This window comes from Falco cherrug, chromosome 2, assembly GCF_023634085.1.
Source record: "Falco cherrug isolate bFalChe1 chromosome 2, bFalChe1.pri, whole genome shotgun sequence".
NCBI lineage: Eukaryota > Metazoa > Chordata > Aves > Falconiformes > Falconidae > Falco > Falco cherrug.
In genome coordinates this window covers 95,527,728-95,550,439 of record NC_073698.1, presented here as the reverse complement: position 1 = coordinate 95,550,439, position 22,712 = coordinate 95,527,728, and the positions used below count along the sequence as shown (strand labels likewise).

The window sequence follows — 22,712 nt, the reverse complement described above, 5'->3', positions numbered from 1 at the left end:
AGGGCAGGGGACGCCGTGCGCCGCGGCGCAGCCCGCCTCCGCCCGCGGAGCCGGCGGCCGGCAGGGGCGGGGCGGGGCCGGCCGGAGCACCGCCCCGCGGGAGGGGGCGGGGCTTCTCTCCTTTGCGCCATGATGAACAAATGACCTCGCGGGGAATGAAATTTAAGTTCCACCGTGGGGAGAGAGTTCTCTGCTTCGAGCCCGACCCCACCAAGGCCAAAGTGCTCTATGATGCCAAGGTGACCCGCCGCGCGCGACCCTGCCCCCCCTCCCCGCCCCCGCGCGCTTCCTCCCGCACGCGGCGGGGCGGGGCCGGCGCGGAGCCCGGCCCGCGGCCGTTGCTGCCGTTCGCGCGCTCCGCCGGGCGCCGCGCGCGCCCCCGAGCGGGAGGCGGAGGGGCCGCGGCGGCGGCGGCGGCGGCGGCGGGGGGGCGGCACTTGTTGCGGCAAACGGGTGCTGGCCCGGGGTGGGGGCAGCCGGCGAAGCGGCTGCGGGCCGAGGGCCGCCCGCCGTCACGGGGCCGGGAGACAAAGCGAGGCGGTGCTCGTCCCCGCCGGGCCTTTCGTGCCGCCGCCGTCGCCCCCCGGGCGTCCCAGCCCGCCCCTCCGGCGGGGCTTGTCCCCCTTCCCGCGGCGCGCTCCGGGGCGGCGGCGCGCGTAGCAGCCGTGTGCGAGCCCGTGCGCCTTCCCCCGGCGGGGCGGTGCGTCCCGCTGCCGGGGTGACGGTGACAGGGGCGGGCGGTGGAGCCCGGGCCGTCGGGGCCTTGCCCTCCGGCGCGGCGCCCCCGGGGGCTCGGGGCGTGTGGGGCGCTGTTCCCGCCGGCCCTTCTCGCTGGGCACCTGCGAAGGAACTCTGAAAGTTTTTCATCCCCGCGCTTACGTAGCACAGCTTGGCGTGTTGCCCCTCCCTGCTGCCCTGCGCTTACTGCCCTTCCTTCGGCCTTTCAGAACGGTTTAGATGGTCCGGGTGGTACGGGAGAGTATACAGAAATACGGTAGCAGGCAGTGGGTGGTGGACCATGAGCATTGCAGTAAGAGGTGCCTGACTCACTGGGCCGGGCCTTCATAGTAGTGATAGTAATTGTAGAGCTTTATGTAAATTTGATCTTGTTTTAGGGTATCAGTGGGACGCGAGGTGATCTTTCAGTGCCAAGTACTCAGCGAACTGAGTTGTGGTTTTTACCTTTCGTTTTGTTACGGAGAGGGATGAAAATGGAGGTACTGCAGCCAGATTCTTGACCAGATTTGTGCTTTGTTGCACATTTGCTAGTTGTGTAGATTACAGTTTTTCAAACATCTTTGATCAGGAGCTCCACCTTCCTGTCATATTTTATGCTGCACTTTTGTTTGTATATATATTTAAATGTTCTAACCACCTGAACAGCTTTAATTGCCGGCCCTAGAGGTCAGCTGGGTGCAAAAGATGATGGTGCCTTTTCTTTTTTACTTTCAAATACCGCAAAGTCCAGCATAACTGTCCTTGACTCCATCAATAGTTCTTATATTCTGAATTCTCAAATTAAAACATTACTGCAGCCTAACTACTAGGTGCATTTGGAGATACATGGTCTATTGAGAGCCGTTCAAGTGCAGGCAGAATTATTCCTTTGGTTCTTAACGATCCACCCAAAATGACTTTTCTTTTGAGGGGCAGGCCCTTTCAGACTGACACATTTTACGTGTGTGAAAAAGAGGAAGAAAACAAAGGCTCAGACATTCATAAAGCCTTTTAATATTTTGTGGCCAAGATTCTGTGTTGTTCAGAGAAGGTTTTCTGATTATATAGAGAGCGCTGTATTGTCTGTTGCTCTGACGGCATGAAGAGAGCACACAGGGGAAAACGTTAGTAGCCCAGATGTATATCTCTATATTTGTATTGTGATACTGCATTGTTTTGCATCTCTTTTTGTCTGACTTGAAAGCATGGGACACTTGAGGACAGGACAAAGATGGTTAGCAGTCCCCAACATTTAAAGTGCTCAACAAAACCCCTATTTTTTCTGACCGTTTAGTATAATCTGTATCGTGCTCTTATCAGTGTTCACTGGCAACATTGTATGTATATTTCATTTCCATAAATGCATGCTTCTTTTTTTCTTTGTGCATAAACTCCCTAAATGCTGGAAGGCTTACTTCCTCTAAGGTTTTTAATACATGCTATTCAATATTTGTTTCAGATTGTTGACATTGTTGTTGGAAAAGATGAGAAAGGCAGAAAGATTCCAGAGTATCTGATCCATTTTAACGGTTGGAACAGAAGGTAAGATCCTGTGTGCATGGTTTCAGTTCTTGCATTTTCTTTGTTTTATTGTGCAAAGAAAGGCATTGTGCAGAATATCGAAAGACTGACGTTTGTGGGAGTATTTTTTTGGTTTTGTGAATGCCTGTAATATTCTTGCTGGCGTTGACACATTGGTCTGTATCCATAAATTTCAGTGGATCAGTTTCATAGCCATGAGTTTAAACTTCATGGGATATCTGTCTTTGGCATATACTTGTAGCTCCTAGGTTTCCATTAATAAAAGGAGTTTATACTTTGTTAAATCTAGACCTGGATTCGTCGGTTATCAAGGCCACAGTACAGGAGTGCAGCCTCTGACTGTGATCTGTAGCATGTGTCGGTACTACAAACACTGTCACATGTTAAATCAAGGTTTGAGAGATTTTAGATAGCAACGTGAGAGTTTAAGCCATGTGGATACAAAAGGATGCAAACCTTGTGATAAAGAAGTTGCTTCTGAATGACATTAAAAAAGTGCTTTTTGGATTTAATATATGTTAATTTATTAGTAACTATGAGTGGCATGTATTTGTAGCTGTTGTTAATTTTCTTTGATCTACCTTAGCTGGGATAGATGGGCAGCTGAAGATCATGTTCTTCGTGATACAGACGAAAACCGCAGATTACAGCGTAAATTGGCACGGAAGGCTGTGGCTCGCATGTAAGAAATCCTTTTGGTTTCAAAATGAATGAGACATTCAGTTTCAGATTCAAACAAATACATCCAGGTGTCTACGAGTGAGTTTAGCCTCTAAGCTCACACTGTAGGTGGTAGATATCTACTTAGTACAGTCAGTGCATTCTAGAGAGCTACTCTCCTCATACTAAGGTAGATACCTCCATATTGTTATTAAACAACACTGTGAATGACTAACACTTAATAGCTATGTTATTTTAAACTATTGCTGCGAAATGCTTGCGTATGGGCTCTACATCCTCCCAAAGTAATGTACTTGAAAAATAACTTAGGAAAACCTGAAGTATTTTTCAGCCAAAGGCAATAATCTAATATTGGTTGGCCATGGCTTGAAGAACTGCTTAAAAACATGAATATGAGGTAATGTACAGACATTAAGGTATCCACTCTCAAATAAGCATTGTCCAAATTATTCCGGCATCAGTTAATGAAGATAACACAAACATACGTTTCCTGTGCATTTGCATGCAATGTAATCAGGATAAACAAATAACACTAGCCAAATTTCAGTGAACTATTTTATGTTCTGTAGGAGAAGAAAGGGAAGAAAGAAGAGACGTTGCAGGCTGCCTGGTGTTGACTCTGTATTAAAAAGCCTTCCTGCTGAAGAAAATGATGAAAGTAGTGAAAACTGTGAGCTTATTTTCATTCTTTGATAACCAGCATGATGCCTTTAACTTTTTGAGCTAGGTGTACTGTGCATGCTGTACCATGCTGTTAGGATGACACAAAGAGTATCACGGTCCTGTTTGAAATACATGGAGGCAGTCATATGTAGAGTGAGCACTATATTTCATGCTAAGCATCTCTTTTCTTGTATTCCAGAGGCTTTTCCTTGCATCACTTGCACTCTAATCAATGATTTCAGAGCTTAATGCTGCTTTGTTTAGTGTAGTATTAATAGGTGCAGGAAGCCCTCAGTTTTCTATTTGGTCTTGGGAAAGAAGACACTTTGCTTACTAGTGTTTCTATGTATTTTAGGGGGCAATAAGATGATTATTTTTTTTACCACCCCAGTCCACATGGCACAAGGATCTGTTTCTTGTCAGCTGACTGGCTGATTTCACTGTCAAGCCAGATCTTTAATTTCATAGGATTTTTCTTTGTAGCTTGAAAGCCAGCAGGAGCACTGGCTGGCACTTGGCTGATGTTCTGGCAACTGTTGCTGCACAGATCCAGACTTTCCAATTGGATGATTAGCACATTAATCCCCTGTTCAGAACTAAAGTCTGATAAGCGTTGAGAAGATTTGTTCAGAAATGTAGGGAGCTTTTAAAAGTGAGTGGTTTTCAGTTACAGGGGGTGCAAGAATACTTCCTGTAAATCTCTAAATGTCTTCTCTTACATCTTTAGAAAGTTTATAGTTTGCTGTAAATAATATTTATGTGTTTAATTAAATCAGAATTATTTATCCTCATTAAATAAGACAAGCTAGTTGTGCTTTTTTGGTGGGTTGTTCTTTGTTTTGGTTTTGTTTTTTTTTTTATTGAGTCCTGAAACTGTTTGGTCTTAACCTCTGCAATGTAATGATGTGAGATAAATATGTGAAATCTCTTTTACACAGCTATAAGTAGTTCTTCTTCTGATGACAGTGATGAAGGAACAGATGAAGAAATAAAAAGTGAAGAAAGTGACATAGAAGAGAGGACAGAAATGGTATATTCATGAGCTCCTTAATAGAATTTAAACAACTGTATTTGAAATTCTGGAAAAATTGAAGTAGATGAAATATAGGCCACAGTTGGTTATTTAGCTGGAATTAAAAGGGTAATTTTCCTATTCCTGGTGCTTACTGTGGTTGAGTTTTTGAAAATTGTAGAAGATGCCATATTCTTGTAGGATTCTTTGATATTAATCTAAAAATACACATTTGGTTCTTTCCCTCCCTTTCTACACAGAAGGCTTATGTAGAAAGAATGTGGCAAAGGGGGTTATCCACATTTGTGGGTGCTGTAAAATTTTACTGGTCTATGCAAGTTGGACAAATCCTAATAGGAGCAGGATCCTTTCCGGCTTTTGTATTTTACTGTGAAATGGATCTGTCAAGTCTGGTCTTAAATTAGAATGTGGAAGACTGACTTCAAGAAAAAAACATTTATTTTCTCTACATTATTAAAAATAAAGTACAGCATGAACATTTGTTCTGAAGGTCTGTGGAACTGAACTACTACAGTGTGGGTGATCTGAAGCAGCAAAACCAGACAAATTTCTGTTCATTCTTTTGTGCTAAATACTTCAGTGAATGCTAAGGGGAAAAAAAGTTTTAAAAAATGAATTTGCAGATTACAGTAAGCCATCCACTTAAATATTTACTATACTATAAAAATAAAACAATTTTATTTCTGCATGACAAAACTTGATTGTATATTGTATCCTGACTATTGAAGTTCTTTTTTGCTAATATTCATAAGCACAACTGATACGTTGTTTCTTGCATTGGTCCATTGTAGAAAGAAGAACAAGACACTCATACAAAAAGAGACATGGAGGAAAGAGCAATAAGCATAGAAATTCCTGAAGTCTTGAAAAAGAAGCTTGAGGAAGACTGTTACTATATTAACAGAAGAAAACGGGTATGAAATGAATGTGCAAAGTGTGATCATCAAAAGTAGTTCTTGTGTATAACAACTCCCGATTTTTTTTTTTTTTTTTTAACTTTATTGGGCAGTATGAGGAAGAATAAAGAGTGTAGGGAGCAGAACTCAATAGCTAAAACAGTGAGTTGTCATTATATTTAAGAATCTTAACATTTCAGTACCCAATTGTGTTTTAGAGTACAGGTTGTTTTTTTTAAAGCTGGCAATGTAGTAAGCTTGTTAATCTGACCATGTTTTTGTTTCTCTAGATATTTGTAAAGGGTTGGTCAAAATAAGGGTTGAAATTAATCACTCCTGAAATAACTGCATGCAATTGGGACTTACTAAACTAGTTGGTACACTACAAGCTCCAGTTTTAGCTTGGTATACTTACTAATTGTTTTTAAGATATTAATTTGTTGTTTCTTTTTTAGCTAGTGAAGCTTCCTTGTCAGACAAATATAATAACCATCCTGGAGTCATACGTGAAACATTTTGCTATTAATGCTGCTTTTTCAGCCAATGAAAGATCTCGGCACCATCAGATGACTCTACATGCTAATATGAATCTTCATTATGTGCCACCAGAGAAGAAGTAAGTAATCTTTAGTCCACAAGAAGAATGGCCTGGCAGTCTGTGTTCTGTTTCAAGGCTGTTCACTTCTGTGGACTTATGCTGTGATGTATGCTGAAGGAGCTTAAAATATTTGACAGATACCTGTCTACAGTACTACAGTAATACTGGCAGTTTGTTTATTAGTGAGAGAGTCCCTATACTCTGAAAAGTCATGGTGCAACAGCATCGATATCTTCTTTTATCATGTGAGTGATACAGTTCTTGTAAATATTGTGACCCGTTTTGGAAGAATGTGTTGCTGTTTGTGAAGAACTTTTTGAGCACTGAGAGAGTATCTGACACGAAAATACCCTGCTTAAATAAAACTGTACAGATTCAAATTTTGTAAAAGATAAAAATTTAATATAAGCACTTAGAGAGCTTCAAGTGCAGGTGATTTTTTTTTTTTTTTTCTTTTCCCCCCATGGGATCTTAAATCCTAGAGTCAACATATAGGGAAACAATGTGTTTAATAACACCAATCCTGCATCTTATTTGCAGTTTTCTCAACGGAGTCGTATATTCTTCTACCATGCTACAAATGCAGTGTTTTTGTTAATGCTGCATGTTGGCAGTATTGTGGGGTTTTTTTTGTTGTTTTCTTGTACGTTAAAGGATTTCAATCTTAGATGGGACTGCTTCTTGACCTAAGTCTACACTGGGGTAGAATCTTGGATTTTATCAAAAAGAAGTCTTGACTTGTTACCGTGTTCTATTTCAATGGTTGCTATTGCTTGCAATATTGTGGTCTATGCAAGTGTCTTGATTTATATTGGTGCCTTTCATTATTTGACAATTGGTGATACTTCCTTTCTTTGTAATGTAATTTCCCAAACAAAGAAGTTAGATGAGACATCAGAAGTATGAACAGAAGGTTGTACGCACATTATGATTTTTAGAGGTGTATGTTTAAGTGACTTTCCTTATTAAAGCACAGTCTTTATTAAGAAAATGTGTATAATTTCAGTGATCCATTAGTAGGAGAGATCCAGCTGACAGCTTATGTACTGCCCTTACTGCTTTAACACAGCAGGTAATTGACCTTCTCAGACGTGATAGAGCTTCTGCACATGATGCTTCCCTGACCCAATTTATATGTAGTATTTTTTTTTTTAAAGCTGTAGTTCTAGCAGGTGGTATGTAGTGGTAATAAGAGGTATGGAATTTATTAATGTGGGTCATTTTGGCGGAATCACATTCCTGTTACCATACACATACATGCACTTGAAATGTGAGGGACTAATACCTTCATAGAGGTGAAGGTGTTGCAAGTGGGCTGCACTCAGTGTTCTTGGTTCTGCTTGTAACAGCGCATCTGCTCACCACCTAACACTGTGAGTCTTTTACACAAGCCTAAAACTGAAATTCCTCTAAATGTGCTGCTCTGAAAGTGTCCTGTTGGAGCAGGTCACTGGAAACTGATCTCCAGTGCAAATGTATCTGGTTTTGTTGGTTCACTGGCTATCTCTTAAGCACAGCCTTAACTGCATCTTAGAAGCTGTAGACCAAGTTCTGCATACGCTTTTTACACAAAGATTCAATCTGTTGAGTACTTACTTTCTCTGGCAGGTGCCTCTTCTGAGCATTGTAAACTTGGAGAGACAAAATAATACTTACATGAAGAACATCTGACTGACTTGGTTTACTGTAGATTTTATTAATCCAGTAAATAGTAACACAACCGAGCAATTGTATGATACGGTGAGAGCTTATTAAGCAGACTTTTGAAATTTGTATTTCTGAAGTTACCAACAGCAATTGCTGTCTTTATGCTTTTAATCACTTATCATTACTTAGTGATGAAATCAGCATATTGTAGTTAACATGTTAATGATCTGTATTAAAGGGGAATCTCCTACAACTACACTGAAAAATTGACATGCGACTCTGAAATTCATTATCTGTTTTTTTTTTTTTCCGCCCCCGCTTTAGTGTTGAGCTATGTAAAGAGATGGTGGATGGGCTGCGAATAACCTTTGACTTCACACTTCCATTAATTTTGCTCTATCCATATGAACAAGCTCAATTTAAGAAGGTAACTTCATCAAAATTCTTTCTTCCCATCAAAGAAAACTCAACAAATACTAACAGGTATGTTGAGTAAAAGAAGTCTAATACTGCTTATCTCCTAAGGAAAATGCAATGAAATATGGTTATGTGTTCAAAATGGGATGATATTCTCACAGGGTTTGACTTGAGCGTTTTATCAGGATGATAATAAACTCTTCTTGCTTGCCTGAATTCAGGTTCTGAATTTCTATCTGGTTAATTCCAAAGGGGTTTATACTGACTGGTGTAGAGTTATGCTGCAACTTTGTGGGGGAAAAATTATGTTGAAATGTAAATTTGTATTCATTAACTTGTAAATCTGGAAATAAATATACTTCTGGAAAATAGTACTTAAAAGAAGGCCTCATCACTTTGATAGTTATTGGGAGGAGATTGTCTAATCTGAGTAAGTATTTAACAAGATCTGTGAGCCTAGAAGAATCTCTTTTGGGGGAAAACCACTGATCTAGAGATCACTTCTGTAAAGCTGCCTTTTATTTCTTAGAAATCAGGAGGAACTTTCCCCAAGTCCTCCTCTATTGAATCCTCCGACGCCTCAGTCAACTGACAGCCAGCCTACAACAGGGGAGCCAGCCACGCCAAAAAGACGAAAAGCTGAACCTGAAATTCTGCAGTCGCTGAGGCGTTCTACGCGCCATAGCTCTAACTGCGACAGGTTATCGGAAAGCAGTGCTTCCCCACAACCTAAACGACGGCATCTTGAGACCCCAGCTTCTATGCCAAAGCTCTTCTTGCACCTGGAAAAAAGTAGGTTTTGCTCTTTAAATTGTTGCTCTACACAAACTTACATCTTGTTGGGTTTTTTCCTTCTTTTTTATCAGTGCCATGTGGACTGCGAACTGAATGATTGCAATGGGAATTCATTACTTTTTGTATCAGTTATTTGTTTCTAAGGCTGTTAAACCAAAGGGGGAAATACAAAGCAATATTCTCAGTACATCGGTACTGTGTTTCTCAACAGAGTTCAAGGAGTCGCTTTTCTGTGAGCCTGCTGTAGGATAGCGTATACTGAATTCCAGTATTTAAGACTTTAAACGTTTTAGCAGCAGGCCTTAGTTATGTTTAATAGTTTACAGTTCCATAAAACAAATGATAAAATCTTTCTGACTTCTTTTGTTTTGGTTTTTTTTTTCCCTTTTGAAGAAACCCCTGTCCATAGTGGATCATCTTCACCTATAACTTTGACTCCTAGCAAAGAGGGGAGTGCAGTTTTTACTGGCTTTGAAGGTAGAAGAAACAATGAATTGAATGAGGTAACAGATTTTTGTTACTGTCCTAGATTCAATGATTAAAGGTTTCATGGACCTCAGAGCAGGGCTATGTAAGAAAAAGTTTTGTTTGTATTACTTATTTCATCTTTGATTTTTAAATTCTGTACAGACTTTATTTATGGTGCTATAAAGATTTCACAGCCAACATTTTAATGTTTCGTGTTAGGTTTTGTCCTGGAAATTGATGCCAGAAAATTATCCACCAAGTGATCAACCGCCACCTCCTTCATATATTTATGGATCTCAACATTTGCTACGGATGTTTGGTAAACTGATGTGGAACTATGTGCTTAACCAAAATTGCTTGATTTGTTTGGGCTTTTGTTTTGTTGTGGTTTTTTTGTTTGGGTTTTTTTTTTCTTCCAGTGATCTTATCTGTGCGATTTACCGTTTGCTTTATTATATTTAGTTTTCTTCTTGGAGAAACATACATTTTAATCTGTTTAAATCTCTTAGGCTGTTCATAAATTTGGTTTTCTTTTACTGGCTCTGTAAGCCTTCACTTAACAAAAGCAAACAAGCATTACTTCCAATATACTATCAAACATCATTAAACCAAGCATTCACTTTCTCAGCACGTTTCTTTGTAGTGAGTCTTTGAAAGGTCACTGAAGGATCACTGAGTAACTTGCAAAGAAAAGCGGAGGCTGCAGGGAGAAGAAATTTTTATATTCTTCTTTTCTGTAGAGTGGATAAAAGTAATTAGAAGCTGCTTTTACAAGAACAGGTGTAAACATTATTTCTCTTATTTACAGTAAAGCTACCAGAAATACTGGGGAAGATGTGCTTTCCTGACAAAAACCTAAAGGCCTTAGTAAAACACTTCGAAATGTTTCTGAGGTAATGTGACACAATGTACCACAGCAATGTTTACATTCTTAAATAGATCCTAAGTGTCCTGGAATGACAAAGGATTTTTACAATAAGATGTTAGTTTTCTATAGCTACAAGAATATGATAAAATTAATATAAGATTTTAGAAATAACAATAATATGATAAAATTAATATAAGATTTTAGAAATAACAATTTGAATAAAGATTAAACCAAGATTTCTTTGATTCTTTAATGCAAATTGAAGGGAACCTGAGCTCCCTAGTTTTGATAAACATAGCGATAGAGAACTGAAGTATAAACGTTTGTTTGGTAGTATGTATTGAAGAACAAGTTTGACTTAGTTAAGTATTATGAGGAAATACAAACTCTGCATTGCTAGTTTTGAGAGCATAATCTGAGAGTTTTGATGTTGCTTTTATAGTAGCAGGGGGAGAAACTTGTGGTTTAGAATGTTTCTAATTATGGTAGGTTTTTTTAAAGAAAAGACTGTCCTAACTGAGCTTTGAACGGAAAGTTTTCTCTGTTATGCAGTGCAGTGGCTTGTAGAGGTACCCAAACTCTCTCTGACCATGCTTGCTCCATGGCTGGAGTCAGTATGGTCATAACTGCACCATGATCAGCTTTGTTTGTGAGGTACTTTAGGTAGTATCTGTGCATGAAATTGTACCAGTAGTTAAAATGTGTGGCACTATATTATGCAGCATCAATGCAGTGGAAGATAAATTTTCAAGGGAAAATTTAGAGGAGAAAGTGTTGTAAATGGTCAACACCTGGAACAAACGTGGAACTCCTAACTATGTTCTGGTCAAAGGCTTAAGTAGTCACCTACTGAGAAGTAACATAATGTAGTACTAGCATATCAGAAGTCCTGTTAGAGATCAGGGAGGTAAAACTATTAAAATGCTTTTACTTTTAATTGTTTATTGAAAATAAAAGCTGTCTTAAATTTCAAAGTTTCCAAACCACAAATTTTTTCTCTTGAAGCATTTAATTTTCAAGTTTTGCTGATTCCTTTTTTTACATTTCTATTTTGTCAAATCCTTGTTAGTATCCAAAATACCTTTACGTTAAACAGGACAGTGTTAGCGTTTATTGTTGGAAACCTGTTTTTGCTTGGTGTGAATATTATGTAGGGTGCTTAACTTGCTGTGGATCAAATCAGTTTTTACCAAACCTCTGCCTGTTCAGATTCTTCTGACTTGGTCAGAGCAGGTCTCTACTCTTTAGCATCTTAAATGCAGTTTCTTCATACTGAGTCTATGGATGAGCTCTGGTTGGGTGGAATAGGGGGAAGGAGGAAACACATCCCCCCCCGCCTCCGTACATGTAGGGAGCTAATTAAACTGAAAGTACTAGTGGTAGTATCCATGTGTCTTACTTTTCCATCTGACCATCTTGTTGAAATGTGTAGTCATCTATAAGTAGAAATAAAAAAAAATAATCAGAAGGCGTTTCCATATAAGCGTTTTTAGGTCAGGTAGAGCTGTGCTTTTGAAGCAAATCTCTCAGTAGTTCCCGCTTACCATGCTTTGTCTTGTGCTGTGTACACAAGCTGCATTCCTTTTGGAAAACACTTAACCAGTAGTGTGCTCCAGTGCTAGTGGGCATTCAGTCCTTAAGACCGGACTACAACTAAACTGGAATGAGCACCCTAAGGCAATCATTGTGTGGATATTGCATAGCTGGTACAACAAAATATCGAGGCATGTGTGTTTCTTTCCAACTGCTTTCTAAGGCAGCATCACGTATGTTTTGCTGATGCAGTTCTCAAGGTTTGTTTTCTGTGGTGAAATAATTATTTCTCTGGTTTCATCAGAACTGGTCAAATTGAGAACCTTCCTGAAAAAACATCCATGTTACAGTTACTGCTGTAGGAGGCATGTGATCTTGGGTAGCTTTGTGATAAATACTCTTCTTAGATTAGTTTCCTTACTGGGCATGCTACTGCGTATTCAAATAAGTAACATAAACTCCAATGCAAATTATTAGATTTTTTTTCTTTTTTTCAAGTGTGTTGAAAATGTGTTCTTGGCACGTCAGGATTTCTTTCATTTGGATATTTATTTCCATATGTCATTGAAAGTGGTCAAAATTAAATTTTCTAGAAACCTGTTCAGACTTGATTTTTATCACAGAAATACGTCTGCATTAGCTGGTTCTCATCACAAGAGAAAACTTGAGGCTAAGGTGAAGCATTGTCCTTTATTTTTCTAATAGCAGAAAAGGGATTGAAGCTGTCTGCTTGCATTAATAAAACTGTTTCTGAATCTTCCTTTGAATTCTAGGTAGAATAGTCCAGGCAAAGTAGTTAATGTATTTTTAAAGAAAACTTTCATGTGGTACACAACTGATTTAGTTCTGGCATAGATGCTGATTTAATTTTGACTTAAGATTTTATGGCTGAAATTTACAGTTTCATTTCACATTTGCATTATTAATCTCATGTGGGCTGAGAAACAGATTTAATAGAACACTTCATCTGGAAGCTTGTTTTGAGTTTACTCATACTTGATAGATGCATTAAATTCACTTTGAGATGCTACATGGGTAGTTTTTTCCAGTCATGCCCTTAGATTGCTGCTAGACAAGATTGATCTCAGTTTCCCAGGCAACATATATTTTTAAGGGATGTATGAAATGGACTTTTTTCGAGTTTCATATTAAGTAGAAGCTGTACTCTTTGTGCTTAGTGCAGCTTTCTACTAGCATGCATAATGAAACTTTCTTCATGGAGAACATGAGTATTTATTTCTCAATTATAGAATTTGCACAACTAAAAAAAAAATAGTTTCTCAAATTAAGTGCAAAACTCTTAGTCTTTGCCTTGAAATTATTTAGCTTCTGAAAGAATTTATAATACTTGCAGAAGAACAACAGCCTGAAATGGACTTCAGTGACAAACACGCCAGTTTGTTTCGGTGAATTTCACTTACAGCTTGAGTTTAGTCCTCAGGAGCAAGCAGTGGGAGCTAACACAGTAACTGGTGTGTACTAACTGCTGGTCTTACTAGCAAAGGACCCCTGATTAAGTCTTCTGCCTGTTAATATTTTTTGAGATAGAATCATTATTGCCTTTTAACTAATACAATTATTTCAGCTGTATTTTTAATTAAATGCTCTGTGTGCTGTATTTTACAACTTCTCTGTACTGTGAGGTGCGTAGCGTGCCTCCAGGGGCAGCTTGAGTGATGAGAAATGGATAGGCAAGAAGCTGCCAGTTTGTTTCCATTGATTTGAACACATCCTTGACTTGAAAATCTGTTTTGGGATCAGAGTGGTCATTTATCAGGACTGTTGACCAATAGGAGATACTTAAAAATTAGGAGAATATAACATGTCTGGTTTTAGAATAGCAAGACATCTTCACTGAGGTAATTCAGTTAATGTCATTTGCATTTTAGAAAAAAAAAAAGCAAAACAAAATGGTACAGCACTTCAGAAAGCCATAAGTATTTTGTAAGCGACGAAGTATTTCTAAAATAATGCTTCTTAAATTTCTAATACATTTTTCCAGATGAGGCCAATATGTATTATTTCAGATTATGGAAAATTGCATTCTTAATGGTCAAAGACTTCAGTGTTGTTAAAAAGCCACCACTGATATTTCAAATTCAGTATATCCTGTAAGTTGTCTCTCTTGTTTTTTTTCCTGATGTTTTACAACCTGGTTGTCTCTATTGTGCCACTCTGCTCCACGGGTAGAAAAGTATTTTAATACTGTTGAGCATTTTATGAGAAGGAAGCCAATCGGAATGTGACCAGACTAGACAACTCTGATAATAAAATGTGTACGTAGAAAGATGACAAATTGTTTGAAGTAACTTTGAGACTTCGATCTCTGGTTTTGATAGCACAACATTTTTTGAGTATCGTAATTTTATTATATGTAACTGCAGTGGTGAATTATGACCACTAGTCTGTGCTAATGTGCAATTAATGAGAGGTTATTAGTGGCTTTCTGAGAAAGAAAAAATGAATCATTGCACATGGTGAATGGAATAGAAAAAAAATTGTATTTAGGTGAAGTTGCTTGTGAAGGGAGTTCCTGGTCATTGCAACTAAATAAAGTTGCAAGATGGCAAGTGATTAAAAATCACTTCTTGCAAGATCACAAAGAATGCAGTTCTGCTACTGTTTCTTATATTGATTAGGGCTTTTCTATTTGCCTGTCAATTTTGGGATTAATTGGTTACTTGACAAAAGGTACCTGTGCAGCATAGCAATTACAACATACTAGAAAACCTTATGGAATTAAGAGCCTAAACGTGAGAAAACCAAGGTTCTGAGTGTAAATGGACAGTTGTGTGTTTATAGGCACAAACAGGTAAAGGAACTTTTTTTTCCTAAAAGTTTTGTAGCAAAGGAATTCTACTTGCACAGTGAATCCATATGCCTTATTTTAGGCATTACTACTGTTGTTATTTGGGCTTTGCTGTGTTCATTGACTGGGATAAAGAGGTAATTGCTATTTTGGGTCCTCTTGAACTTCTGCCACCTTTATGTTGAATGCTTCTTAGTCAATGAGTACCTGGTATTGTACTGGTTCTTATTTTTGGTAGGCTTTTTTTTGACTGGTTTGACTGCATAATCTGCTTGTGTGTACTTTCTGTTCTTTACTAAGGTTTGATTGCTTTGCCAAAAATAATTCCTGAAACTTCACCATGTAGATTGCTTGTCTTCCTTCTGCTTGCCAAACTGTCAGGTGCCTGGGTATTTGAATGAATGTATTGCTACATATAATAGCAGAGGCTTGGGTCATGCATCTAACTGAAAAGTTGTCCAAAATATTTTTAAGTGTGTTATGGTAGCTTTTTTTAAAAAGCAAATCTAGGACTTGATTCTGGGATCTGTGTTGGCCTTGCCAAAAGCGAGTCGTCATCCTCAAGACCAGCCAAGGACTGCTGTATTGAGCTCTTGTAGGGCTGTTTTCCCAAAAGGTCTAGTAGAAGTTATCACTTCTAATTTTCACTCAGTCTGATTATTGGAAATACTATGTTGGCAGCTTGGCATCTTTGGAATTCTTTGCACTTGCTCTTTAAAGGCCAAGGAAGATGACCTTGCTTTCTGTATGTGGATGAGTGACAAGACTCCAGTCAACGAAACAAGCCTGTTTGTTCCTTTGGTGTGATTCTTGAGACACTGGATATCAGAATAAACATCTGAAACTTTGCTTCACTTGTTTTGTTGACTGCATTGGGCTGATGATGAACTTTGTATGGGCAAGCTTTTACCTTGAACAGCCTTATAGATGGAGACATGCCTGTCAGTTGGAGGGGGTGGGGGGTAGGTGGTGGCATACACTTTTGTGTGAAACCAAGCCTTTTAGCTTTCAAATCCTGCGTCTGAGTAGTAGTCTCGGAAAGGAGATAGCTTCTTAATCTGCAAATGACATTTCTTTTGATGAGGTGACTCATAGAGTTAGGATCCATCATGCTCTTTAAGCAAATTCCTTTAGATCATTACAATTGCCTTTCAAACAGCATCTACCCCAGGCCACTGATCTCATCAAAGCATCTGCTTACCTGCTAGAATTCTGTACCGTGTGTAAGATGTCACCTTCTTGGAAACTTTTCCTTTTAACACTTTCCTTACACCTTTATGTCTGAAGTTGTCCTTCTTAAAATCAGTAAAGTTTTCATTCCTTCATAATTTCCACACTTTCCAGGCTGCTCCTGAGCTTATTCATGTGATGGTAGCTGAAGTTTAGAAGAATGTTTTATTTCGTGCAGGGGCTGTTCAGGTAATAGGTTGTGTTGACGCTGCTGAGACAAGGACATTTTTGCTACCAGATGATGCTCTTAAAGCTCATATTAATTCAGGGACTCTGAAAAAGGTTCCTTACATACATGTGTCAAGTGGGCTTTTAATGTGGGTAATGATGGTTCCGTGCCTCTTTTTGCTAGATCTGCCTGCATAACTGTCAGCCAGATGGTAGTGTATTTGTGAGGGTATTGCTTGGAGTCACCTGGGGTAAGCTTGCTTACAGACTACCACACTTGAAAATCAGAACACAGAAGTTCTTCAAGCTAGGTCACCCTTGTGTCTGTTTCCCTTGTCTCCATCCCCTCTAGTCCTTCCTGGAGTGTTGTTATTCTAGGAGCCTTGGTAGAGAGGTTACCTCTATGTTCTGAGCATGAGTGTAAAGCATAAGTATTCTTTTTGCAGCTGATCATGATGAGAAAAAAAGGTGCAGTCTTAACAGCAGGATGTTTATGTGGACCATGCATCTAAAACTCAATTACTCATGTGTAGGTGTATGCATATGAACTCTGTAAAAAGTGTAAAAATGAAAAAGGCAATAATGCAACAGGTGACTGAATTAATCAGGTTTGCAAGTTAAAAGTAATGAAACAATTCATTGCTCTGAATAGCTAAATAGCAATGTGCTTTCTGATCTATAGCTGAACATTGGCTCAGCTTGCTAAGTACAGCTCCCTCTGTTTTTAAATCTCGGCTCCTGACTTGCAGGTGCCGGTGTAATTGATCTTTATGCTATTTCAGCTTTTCTGAGGGCAAAGCATTAGTGAAATACCCAGTAGCTAAGAGTCTTATGAGACTCCTAATATTTCTGTGCCAGCTTTCTGCGCTGCAATGTAGTTTGAATAGAAAGCAGCCTCAGAAGGGCTACTGCGCTTTGTGTACAAATATACAAAGGATTGGGACAGAAGCTGATCCTTGTGTTCTGTTGCTTGTTTTCTCCAGCTTCTCTGCAGAAAGTAATTTGTGTTTGTCAGCTCTGGGGTATTTTGTGTTTCACAACTGTTATATTAAGAACAGAGATGTACATTTGACTGCATGCATTCTGCCTGCTCTTATTTTTATATTTTTTTGAGTTGTGGCTGTGCCACAAGCATCTCAGCTAAAATTCCTCATCTTTACCAGCTGTCACTTTAGCTTGCACCAAACTGGCATTTATGATTGATGATCTTAAGCAAAAGTCAGGAAATTTGCAAGAGAAAATGAACCTGTTTCCCATTACTTGCCCTTAAATTTCTTGGAACTGTTGTCTACTCAATGTCCTCTGAAGGTTCCTTTGTTTTATTGATGTTCTGTTAAAATATAGTCCCTAGTATGATCTAGCACTTGGTTCTGTGTTTTACAGAATGTTATCCAGTGACACTAGGAATTTGATTGGCCTCTGTAATTTGTTTATCTCTTGAAGTCATTAACAAGTGCTATTGGAGAATTATTAAATTCCATTTGTGTCTCATCTTTGTCTTGTGCAGCCTAAGCGTGTTAAAAGTTATACTGAAGTCTGTTAAGTTTTAAGCCTTATCACACTCGCTTCATACTAATCCCACATATCCCAGTAAGTGATTGGTAGCTAAGTAGTCAGAGGTTGTAGCAGTTACAACGTTCAGGTATTTTGTTAGATTCTAAACTGCTGTGATTTCAGTACTTTTTTTGTAGTGGTTTTCCTAGAGGAAGGGGTGTGTGTTTGTAGTGCAAATGAATGACATGTTTCAGTGAAGACTGGGAGGATCTGATTGTGTGAATTGTTTTTGTGTTTCTTTAGATTATTTTCTGGGAGGTATCTATCTCATGAAAAATAGCATTGTATAAACTATTAGACGGTTTATGGCCTTGGTAAGCTTAGAAAATTAGGTGGTGAATGGTTTTAAAGACAAGGGCTAATAATCGCTAAGTAATGTCATTCAAACAGTGTATTAATCAACTATCAGTGATTTTAATCTAATTTGTCCTATTTTTTTTAATTCAAGAAAAGAATAAAACTATTTTTTTTCTGGTTTATTCTTTTGCCAAATTTTTAATTTGGATTTCCTTAGTAGTTGTGACTTAGCATTGATTTTGACTGTCTTTTGTTCTTTCAGGGGAAAATATTTTGCTGCTGGTTTTATTTCATTTCTTTAAATGCTTTTATTTCTGTGTCTGAAAAATTGGTATAATGCAACTAATATGCTGTAATATTAAAAGCAATTTTTTTGATTTGGCAAAAAGTTTTCATAGAAATTTTTTAATAATGTCTCAAACTTAATTATGTAATCCCTTCTACTTTGTGCTATTTAATAAAATCGGAAGCTACTGTTGGACCCAGTGAGAAACTAGCACAGTGTGAATACCTATACGTGAAAAGTATGCTAGAGTAGGATTGCATGAATGAAGACTGTGTGGAACTTTAAATTTACTTAGCTCTTACACATTTATTATTATAGTTTATGTGGTGTCAGTCTGTGGCAGAGCCAGTTGGATCCTTGCTTTAAAGAAAGATGAGAGATCTTACTCTCTTTTGGCAGTACCTGCCCAGCTGAATACTGCCAGAAATAATAGATAGACGCTGTTATGGGTCACATAACGGAGCCTTTTCTGCCCAGTTCCTTAGGTAATACTTAAAACCAAAACCAAGCTGCCATTTGATCTTCTGGGAATGTATCGGTTGGCCAGCCAGTTCACTTCCCTCTTTTAAACCTTGAAACTTTTTACATCAGAAACCACCCTAGGTCCCTCTATAATGTTAATTACAGAACTCCTATGAAATAAGGAAGTACAGAAGAAGTTGACAAAGTGCCTTCTAAATAAATGGTGACACACTGAAGGATTGATTTCTTCTAAAAAAAAAAAAGCTTGTATTTCTCACTGCTTTTTTCCTAGAATTAGTAGGATGTAACCAGTTATTCTTCCAGTTTAGCACTTGTCTGACGCCCATGTTTAAGTACAAGGATTGTGTGTGTGTGTAAAAATCAACCTTTTTTGATTTATCTGTGTTTTTGTGCTATAACTTTTATGTGTGAGCTCTCAGCAATTAATATATTCCTGATTAAATTTAGATTGCCTTAAATAGAGAACTTTGTCAGTATTCTTTGATGCTTTGGCTCTCTTAACATCAAAGGATATGCCTAGTTCAGACAGTATAACTGTGGGTGAGGTTGGAGAAATGCTATGATTTTACTTGCATTCACCTATACATTTTTTTTTTTATTTGGACTTTCTTGGTACAGAATATTGGTTATGCAAAACTGGTATTTTTAGCTTCCAGTAGTGAAGTTGTCTCCCTAGCCAGTGGTTCTTGAGAGAAACCAGATTCTGCAAATGATATTGTTCCGTTGCTTCCAGCTGAACTCAAACAGAGAATCTGTAGCTAACCTTTTGCCATTTTTATTGATGCTGATCTTTAATATCCAGATATTTTTGAAGGTCTGTGTTTTTTTTCTGGAAAAACAGTTTGATCATTTCCTTCAGATCCATTTTACCCTTTTGCCCCAATTTGCATACCTGGTATTTTGTTATAAAAAGGAAAGAACACAGAGGATATGGTCATTTTAGCTCTTTATTACTTGTGTTAGTAGCAGAACTGTTTATTTTTGTTTTCAGTCCTAAACCAAAGAAAGAGTTGCATGTTAGCAGGGCAGAAAGACATGATAAAATATTGGGTGCTTTGCTGTTTGAATATTTGAAGACCAGCTTGCAGAAATCTGAAATTAGGGAATTGGTTTTGCAAAAGATGCATTTTGTCTTTGAGAGCCATATTTAAATCAGAAACTATGAGAGGCAGAGACCCTAAATGCACAGGCACAAGAAACAACAAATCATAGCTTTACTTACTTTTTAAAAAATATGGTTTGACTTAATCGTTACTGGCCATTTATATAAAACACTGACATAGTGATAACTGAAAATCCTGTTTTTGACATAAATGAAAATTTTATGTTGAACAGGTGACTGACAAGTTGCAGAAAGATCTTTTCAGGTTTTTTTTCTTCTGTGATAGTTCTCTGCATTCTTTTTTTTAGTGTAGCTTCAACTTGTGCATTTGTTTTTATTGAGCTTGAGCAGTTTTTTTAATGCTATTTGGATTTGCGAATGATAGGGCAAGGCTTTTCTCACTATGTAAAACTTGTAAAAATAGGGCAAGCCTTTTGTATGCCAAATTTCAAAGTGTAATAATTCTTAATTCCCAGGCTGTGGTTTTGCTAAGCTTAAAAATTAATTTGAAAATAGCTTTTTGTCTTAAATGTTTCATGTTCTGTTCTTTTTCTGGTGTGCTTTCTTCTCAGGTTTTTAGCAGAATACCATGATGATTTCTTCCCAGAATCTGCTTATGTAGCTGCATGTGAAGCCTACTACAGTACTAAAAATCCTCGGGCAATCTACTGAAGCTATTAATAAAGATTAAATCTTACTATATGTAGCCCATGACAATGCTATTTTGCCACATGGCTACAAGATGAAAAAGGAATTAAAACAACTTCTGGAGCTGAAGAAATAGGAAAATATCTTCTGTGATTGTTGGATTATTTGGGAATGGAGAACTTCTTTTCAGAGATTTCTATAGACTACGTTGTGAGTTGCTTAGAGAACTGAATATAACTCTGACTCCAAATGAACGAAGAAGCCTTGTTCTGACTTCTAATGCATAGGACTGCATAGGACTATTAAAGAGCAAAGGAAGCAAAAGCAGATGCATTAGCAACAGGACATTTTCATGAAGATAGATCATCATGCTGTGTTTCATTTTAGCTCAACCTCTCCAGCCTGAGAAATAAGACTTGACTACACAGTTACATGAAGAGAATGCATAAGTGGTATCTTAAGCATTTTTTTTTCCTCACAAATTGCACTTCATTTTGTGGAACTGTCATGACAGAAAAGATTGCTTAATGTAAAGGTGTTTTTGCTGTTTGGCTAGCATAACATCTGCCTCAAGAATGACTTTGTTGCTTGAATGAAAGATGTGTTGCTTGCTTTGCATTTTGCAAAGGTGTTTATAGCTCCTTTCATAGTAAGGCTGCCAGAGTTCCAAGGAGAGCATACGTTGCCAGTGATCCAGCGTTTACCTGGCAATAAATGATTTCCAGAGCCATTATGAAAGAGCTGATTTTTTACAAATAAGCAGAGAAGTTGATAAAGTGATGGCAGTTTAACTGGCAAACACTTCTTTTCTTAATAAAGTTCACAGTGGCTGCTGTGTAAATGTGTGATGTTGACTGTCTAAACCATCTTGTTTGTGCTTGATTAGTACTTTTGAGATTACTAAGTGTGCATACAATGAGGTGAGAGCATTGACAACATAGGGAGAGAAACCCTTTCTGTATCACCGAGTCTTCTACAAACTTGAAGGATGTCTCTTTAGCCAGTTTTAAACACTAGCTCTGGAAATAGGAATTCTGTGAGAAATGGGTTCCTAGAAATCTGACAACACATCCAGTAGAAATTAATTGAAGTATCATTCTTGTCTTGTCATCAAAACCTCAGTCGTGACTTAGAACTCTGGCCTTCAGAATCCTCTGCTGTGTCAAGACAGACACAGATTTTAAAAGCACTGGGAGAATACAGGACTCGAGGCTCATAGAGTACTGCATTAATCACTCTGTAATCCTGCCTAGTTCAGAAAACTTCCATTAGAACACTTACCGGTAATGCAAAAGTCAACATGTTCCTCCCAGAACTGCAGAAACTAGTAGTTAGGAGGAGTCATCTTTCAAATGTCAATGGCAAGCTTAGTTTAAGAGGCCAAAGAAAATCTGAAATCTACTGTTGACATTCAGTGTCACTCCTGACACACTGGTACACTCTGAAAGCTTTTGAACTGAAAGGATAAGGATTACCTCTGTTTTAGCAATTTAGGTTTTGCCTTTAAAAAAAAAAAAAAGTAAAAAATATGTTAAACTTAATGGTTGTTGAGTGAGTGTTTGGCATGGATTCATGCAGATTTGGTGATCATTAGTTCTAAAGATTACCATGTAGTAGTAGTACTCTTTTTTTTTTAAAAAAAAAAAAAAAATTATTTTTTTTTTTAAATGCATTTCTGTTGAACCAAAAAAAATTCCTAAGCTTTAGTCTTTCTCAAATTGCAGAAGTTTTGAATCTCTAGTAGAACTCAAGTACCTCAAAATCCACTTTCCAAACATATTTCATTCTAGGCTTAGGCCCCGTTTTTCTAAAAAGGCAGTTCAACAAAATACTAATGACTGTCTAACAAGATTAATCTTGGAATACTGCCTGGAATGCTCAATCCTTTGTATTGCAGAAATGTTTGTGTGTAATATGGCAAATCTGTTTTTGTTCCACTGTTAGTACCTGTGAGTATAAGGCAAGTTATGAACAGAGTTTAAACCATATTGTATGGCTGTGTTTAATGGTTAAAATGATAATTTCTGCATGCAGAGGTTATTAAAACTGTTGGTATTGCCTTGTCATTACGCTGTGATGATTCTCAAAATATATGATGGGGGGGAAACATTTGAAGGTCTAGTTAATACAGCCTTATGTGAACTAACCTCTCTGTAAAATTCTCTCAAAGCTGCAGTTGGATATAATATTGCAAATGGTCTTGCTTTCGTAACAACAAAAAATCTTTTCTCAAAAGTAGCACCCTTTTGCACTTTTTGACATGACTTCCCTGGACAC

The 22,712-nt window shown here is 38.1% G+C and overlaps 1 protein-coding gene across 6 annotated transcripts; it reads left to right on the top strand.

The window, feature by feature from the left end:
- Positions 1-87: 87 nt before the first annotated feature.
- On the top strand, positions 88-21,283 carry MSL3 (MSL complex subunit 3). 6 transcript variants are annotated; one of them, XM_055701246.1, is made up of 13 exons: positions 88-239; positions 2,177-2,259; positions 2,846-2,941; positions 3,510-3,610; positions 4,542-4,633; positions 5,428-5,550; positions 5,988-6,148; positions 8,102-8,260; positions 8,724-8,986; positions 9,383-9,492; positions 9,677-9,776; positions 10,266-10,350; positions 20,360-21,283. In XM_055701246.1, exons 1-13 carry the CDS (start codon positions 141-143, stop codon positions 20,457-20,459), a joined length of 1,572 nt encoding a protein of 523 aa, XP_055557221.1. In that variant the 5' UTR covers positions 88-140; the 3' UTR covers positions 20,460-21,283. The 6 variants fall into 6 exon arrangements, with proteins under 6 accessions (XP_055557221.1, XP_055557222.1, XP_055557223.1 ...); XM_055701249.1 differs by lacking the exon at positions 88-239 and adding an exon at positions 752-1,037; XM_005434510.4 differs by lacking the exon at positions 88-239 and adding an exon at positions 1,110-1,217.
- Positions 21,284-22,712: the final 1,429 nt, after the last annotated feature.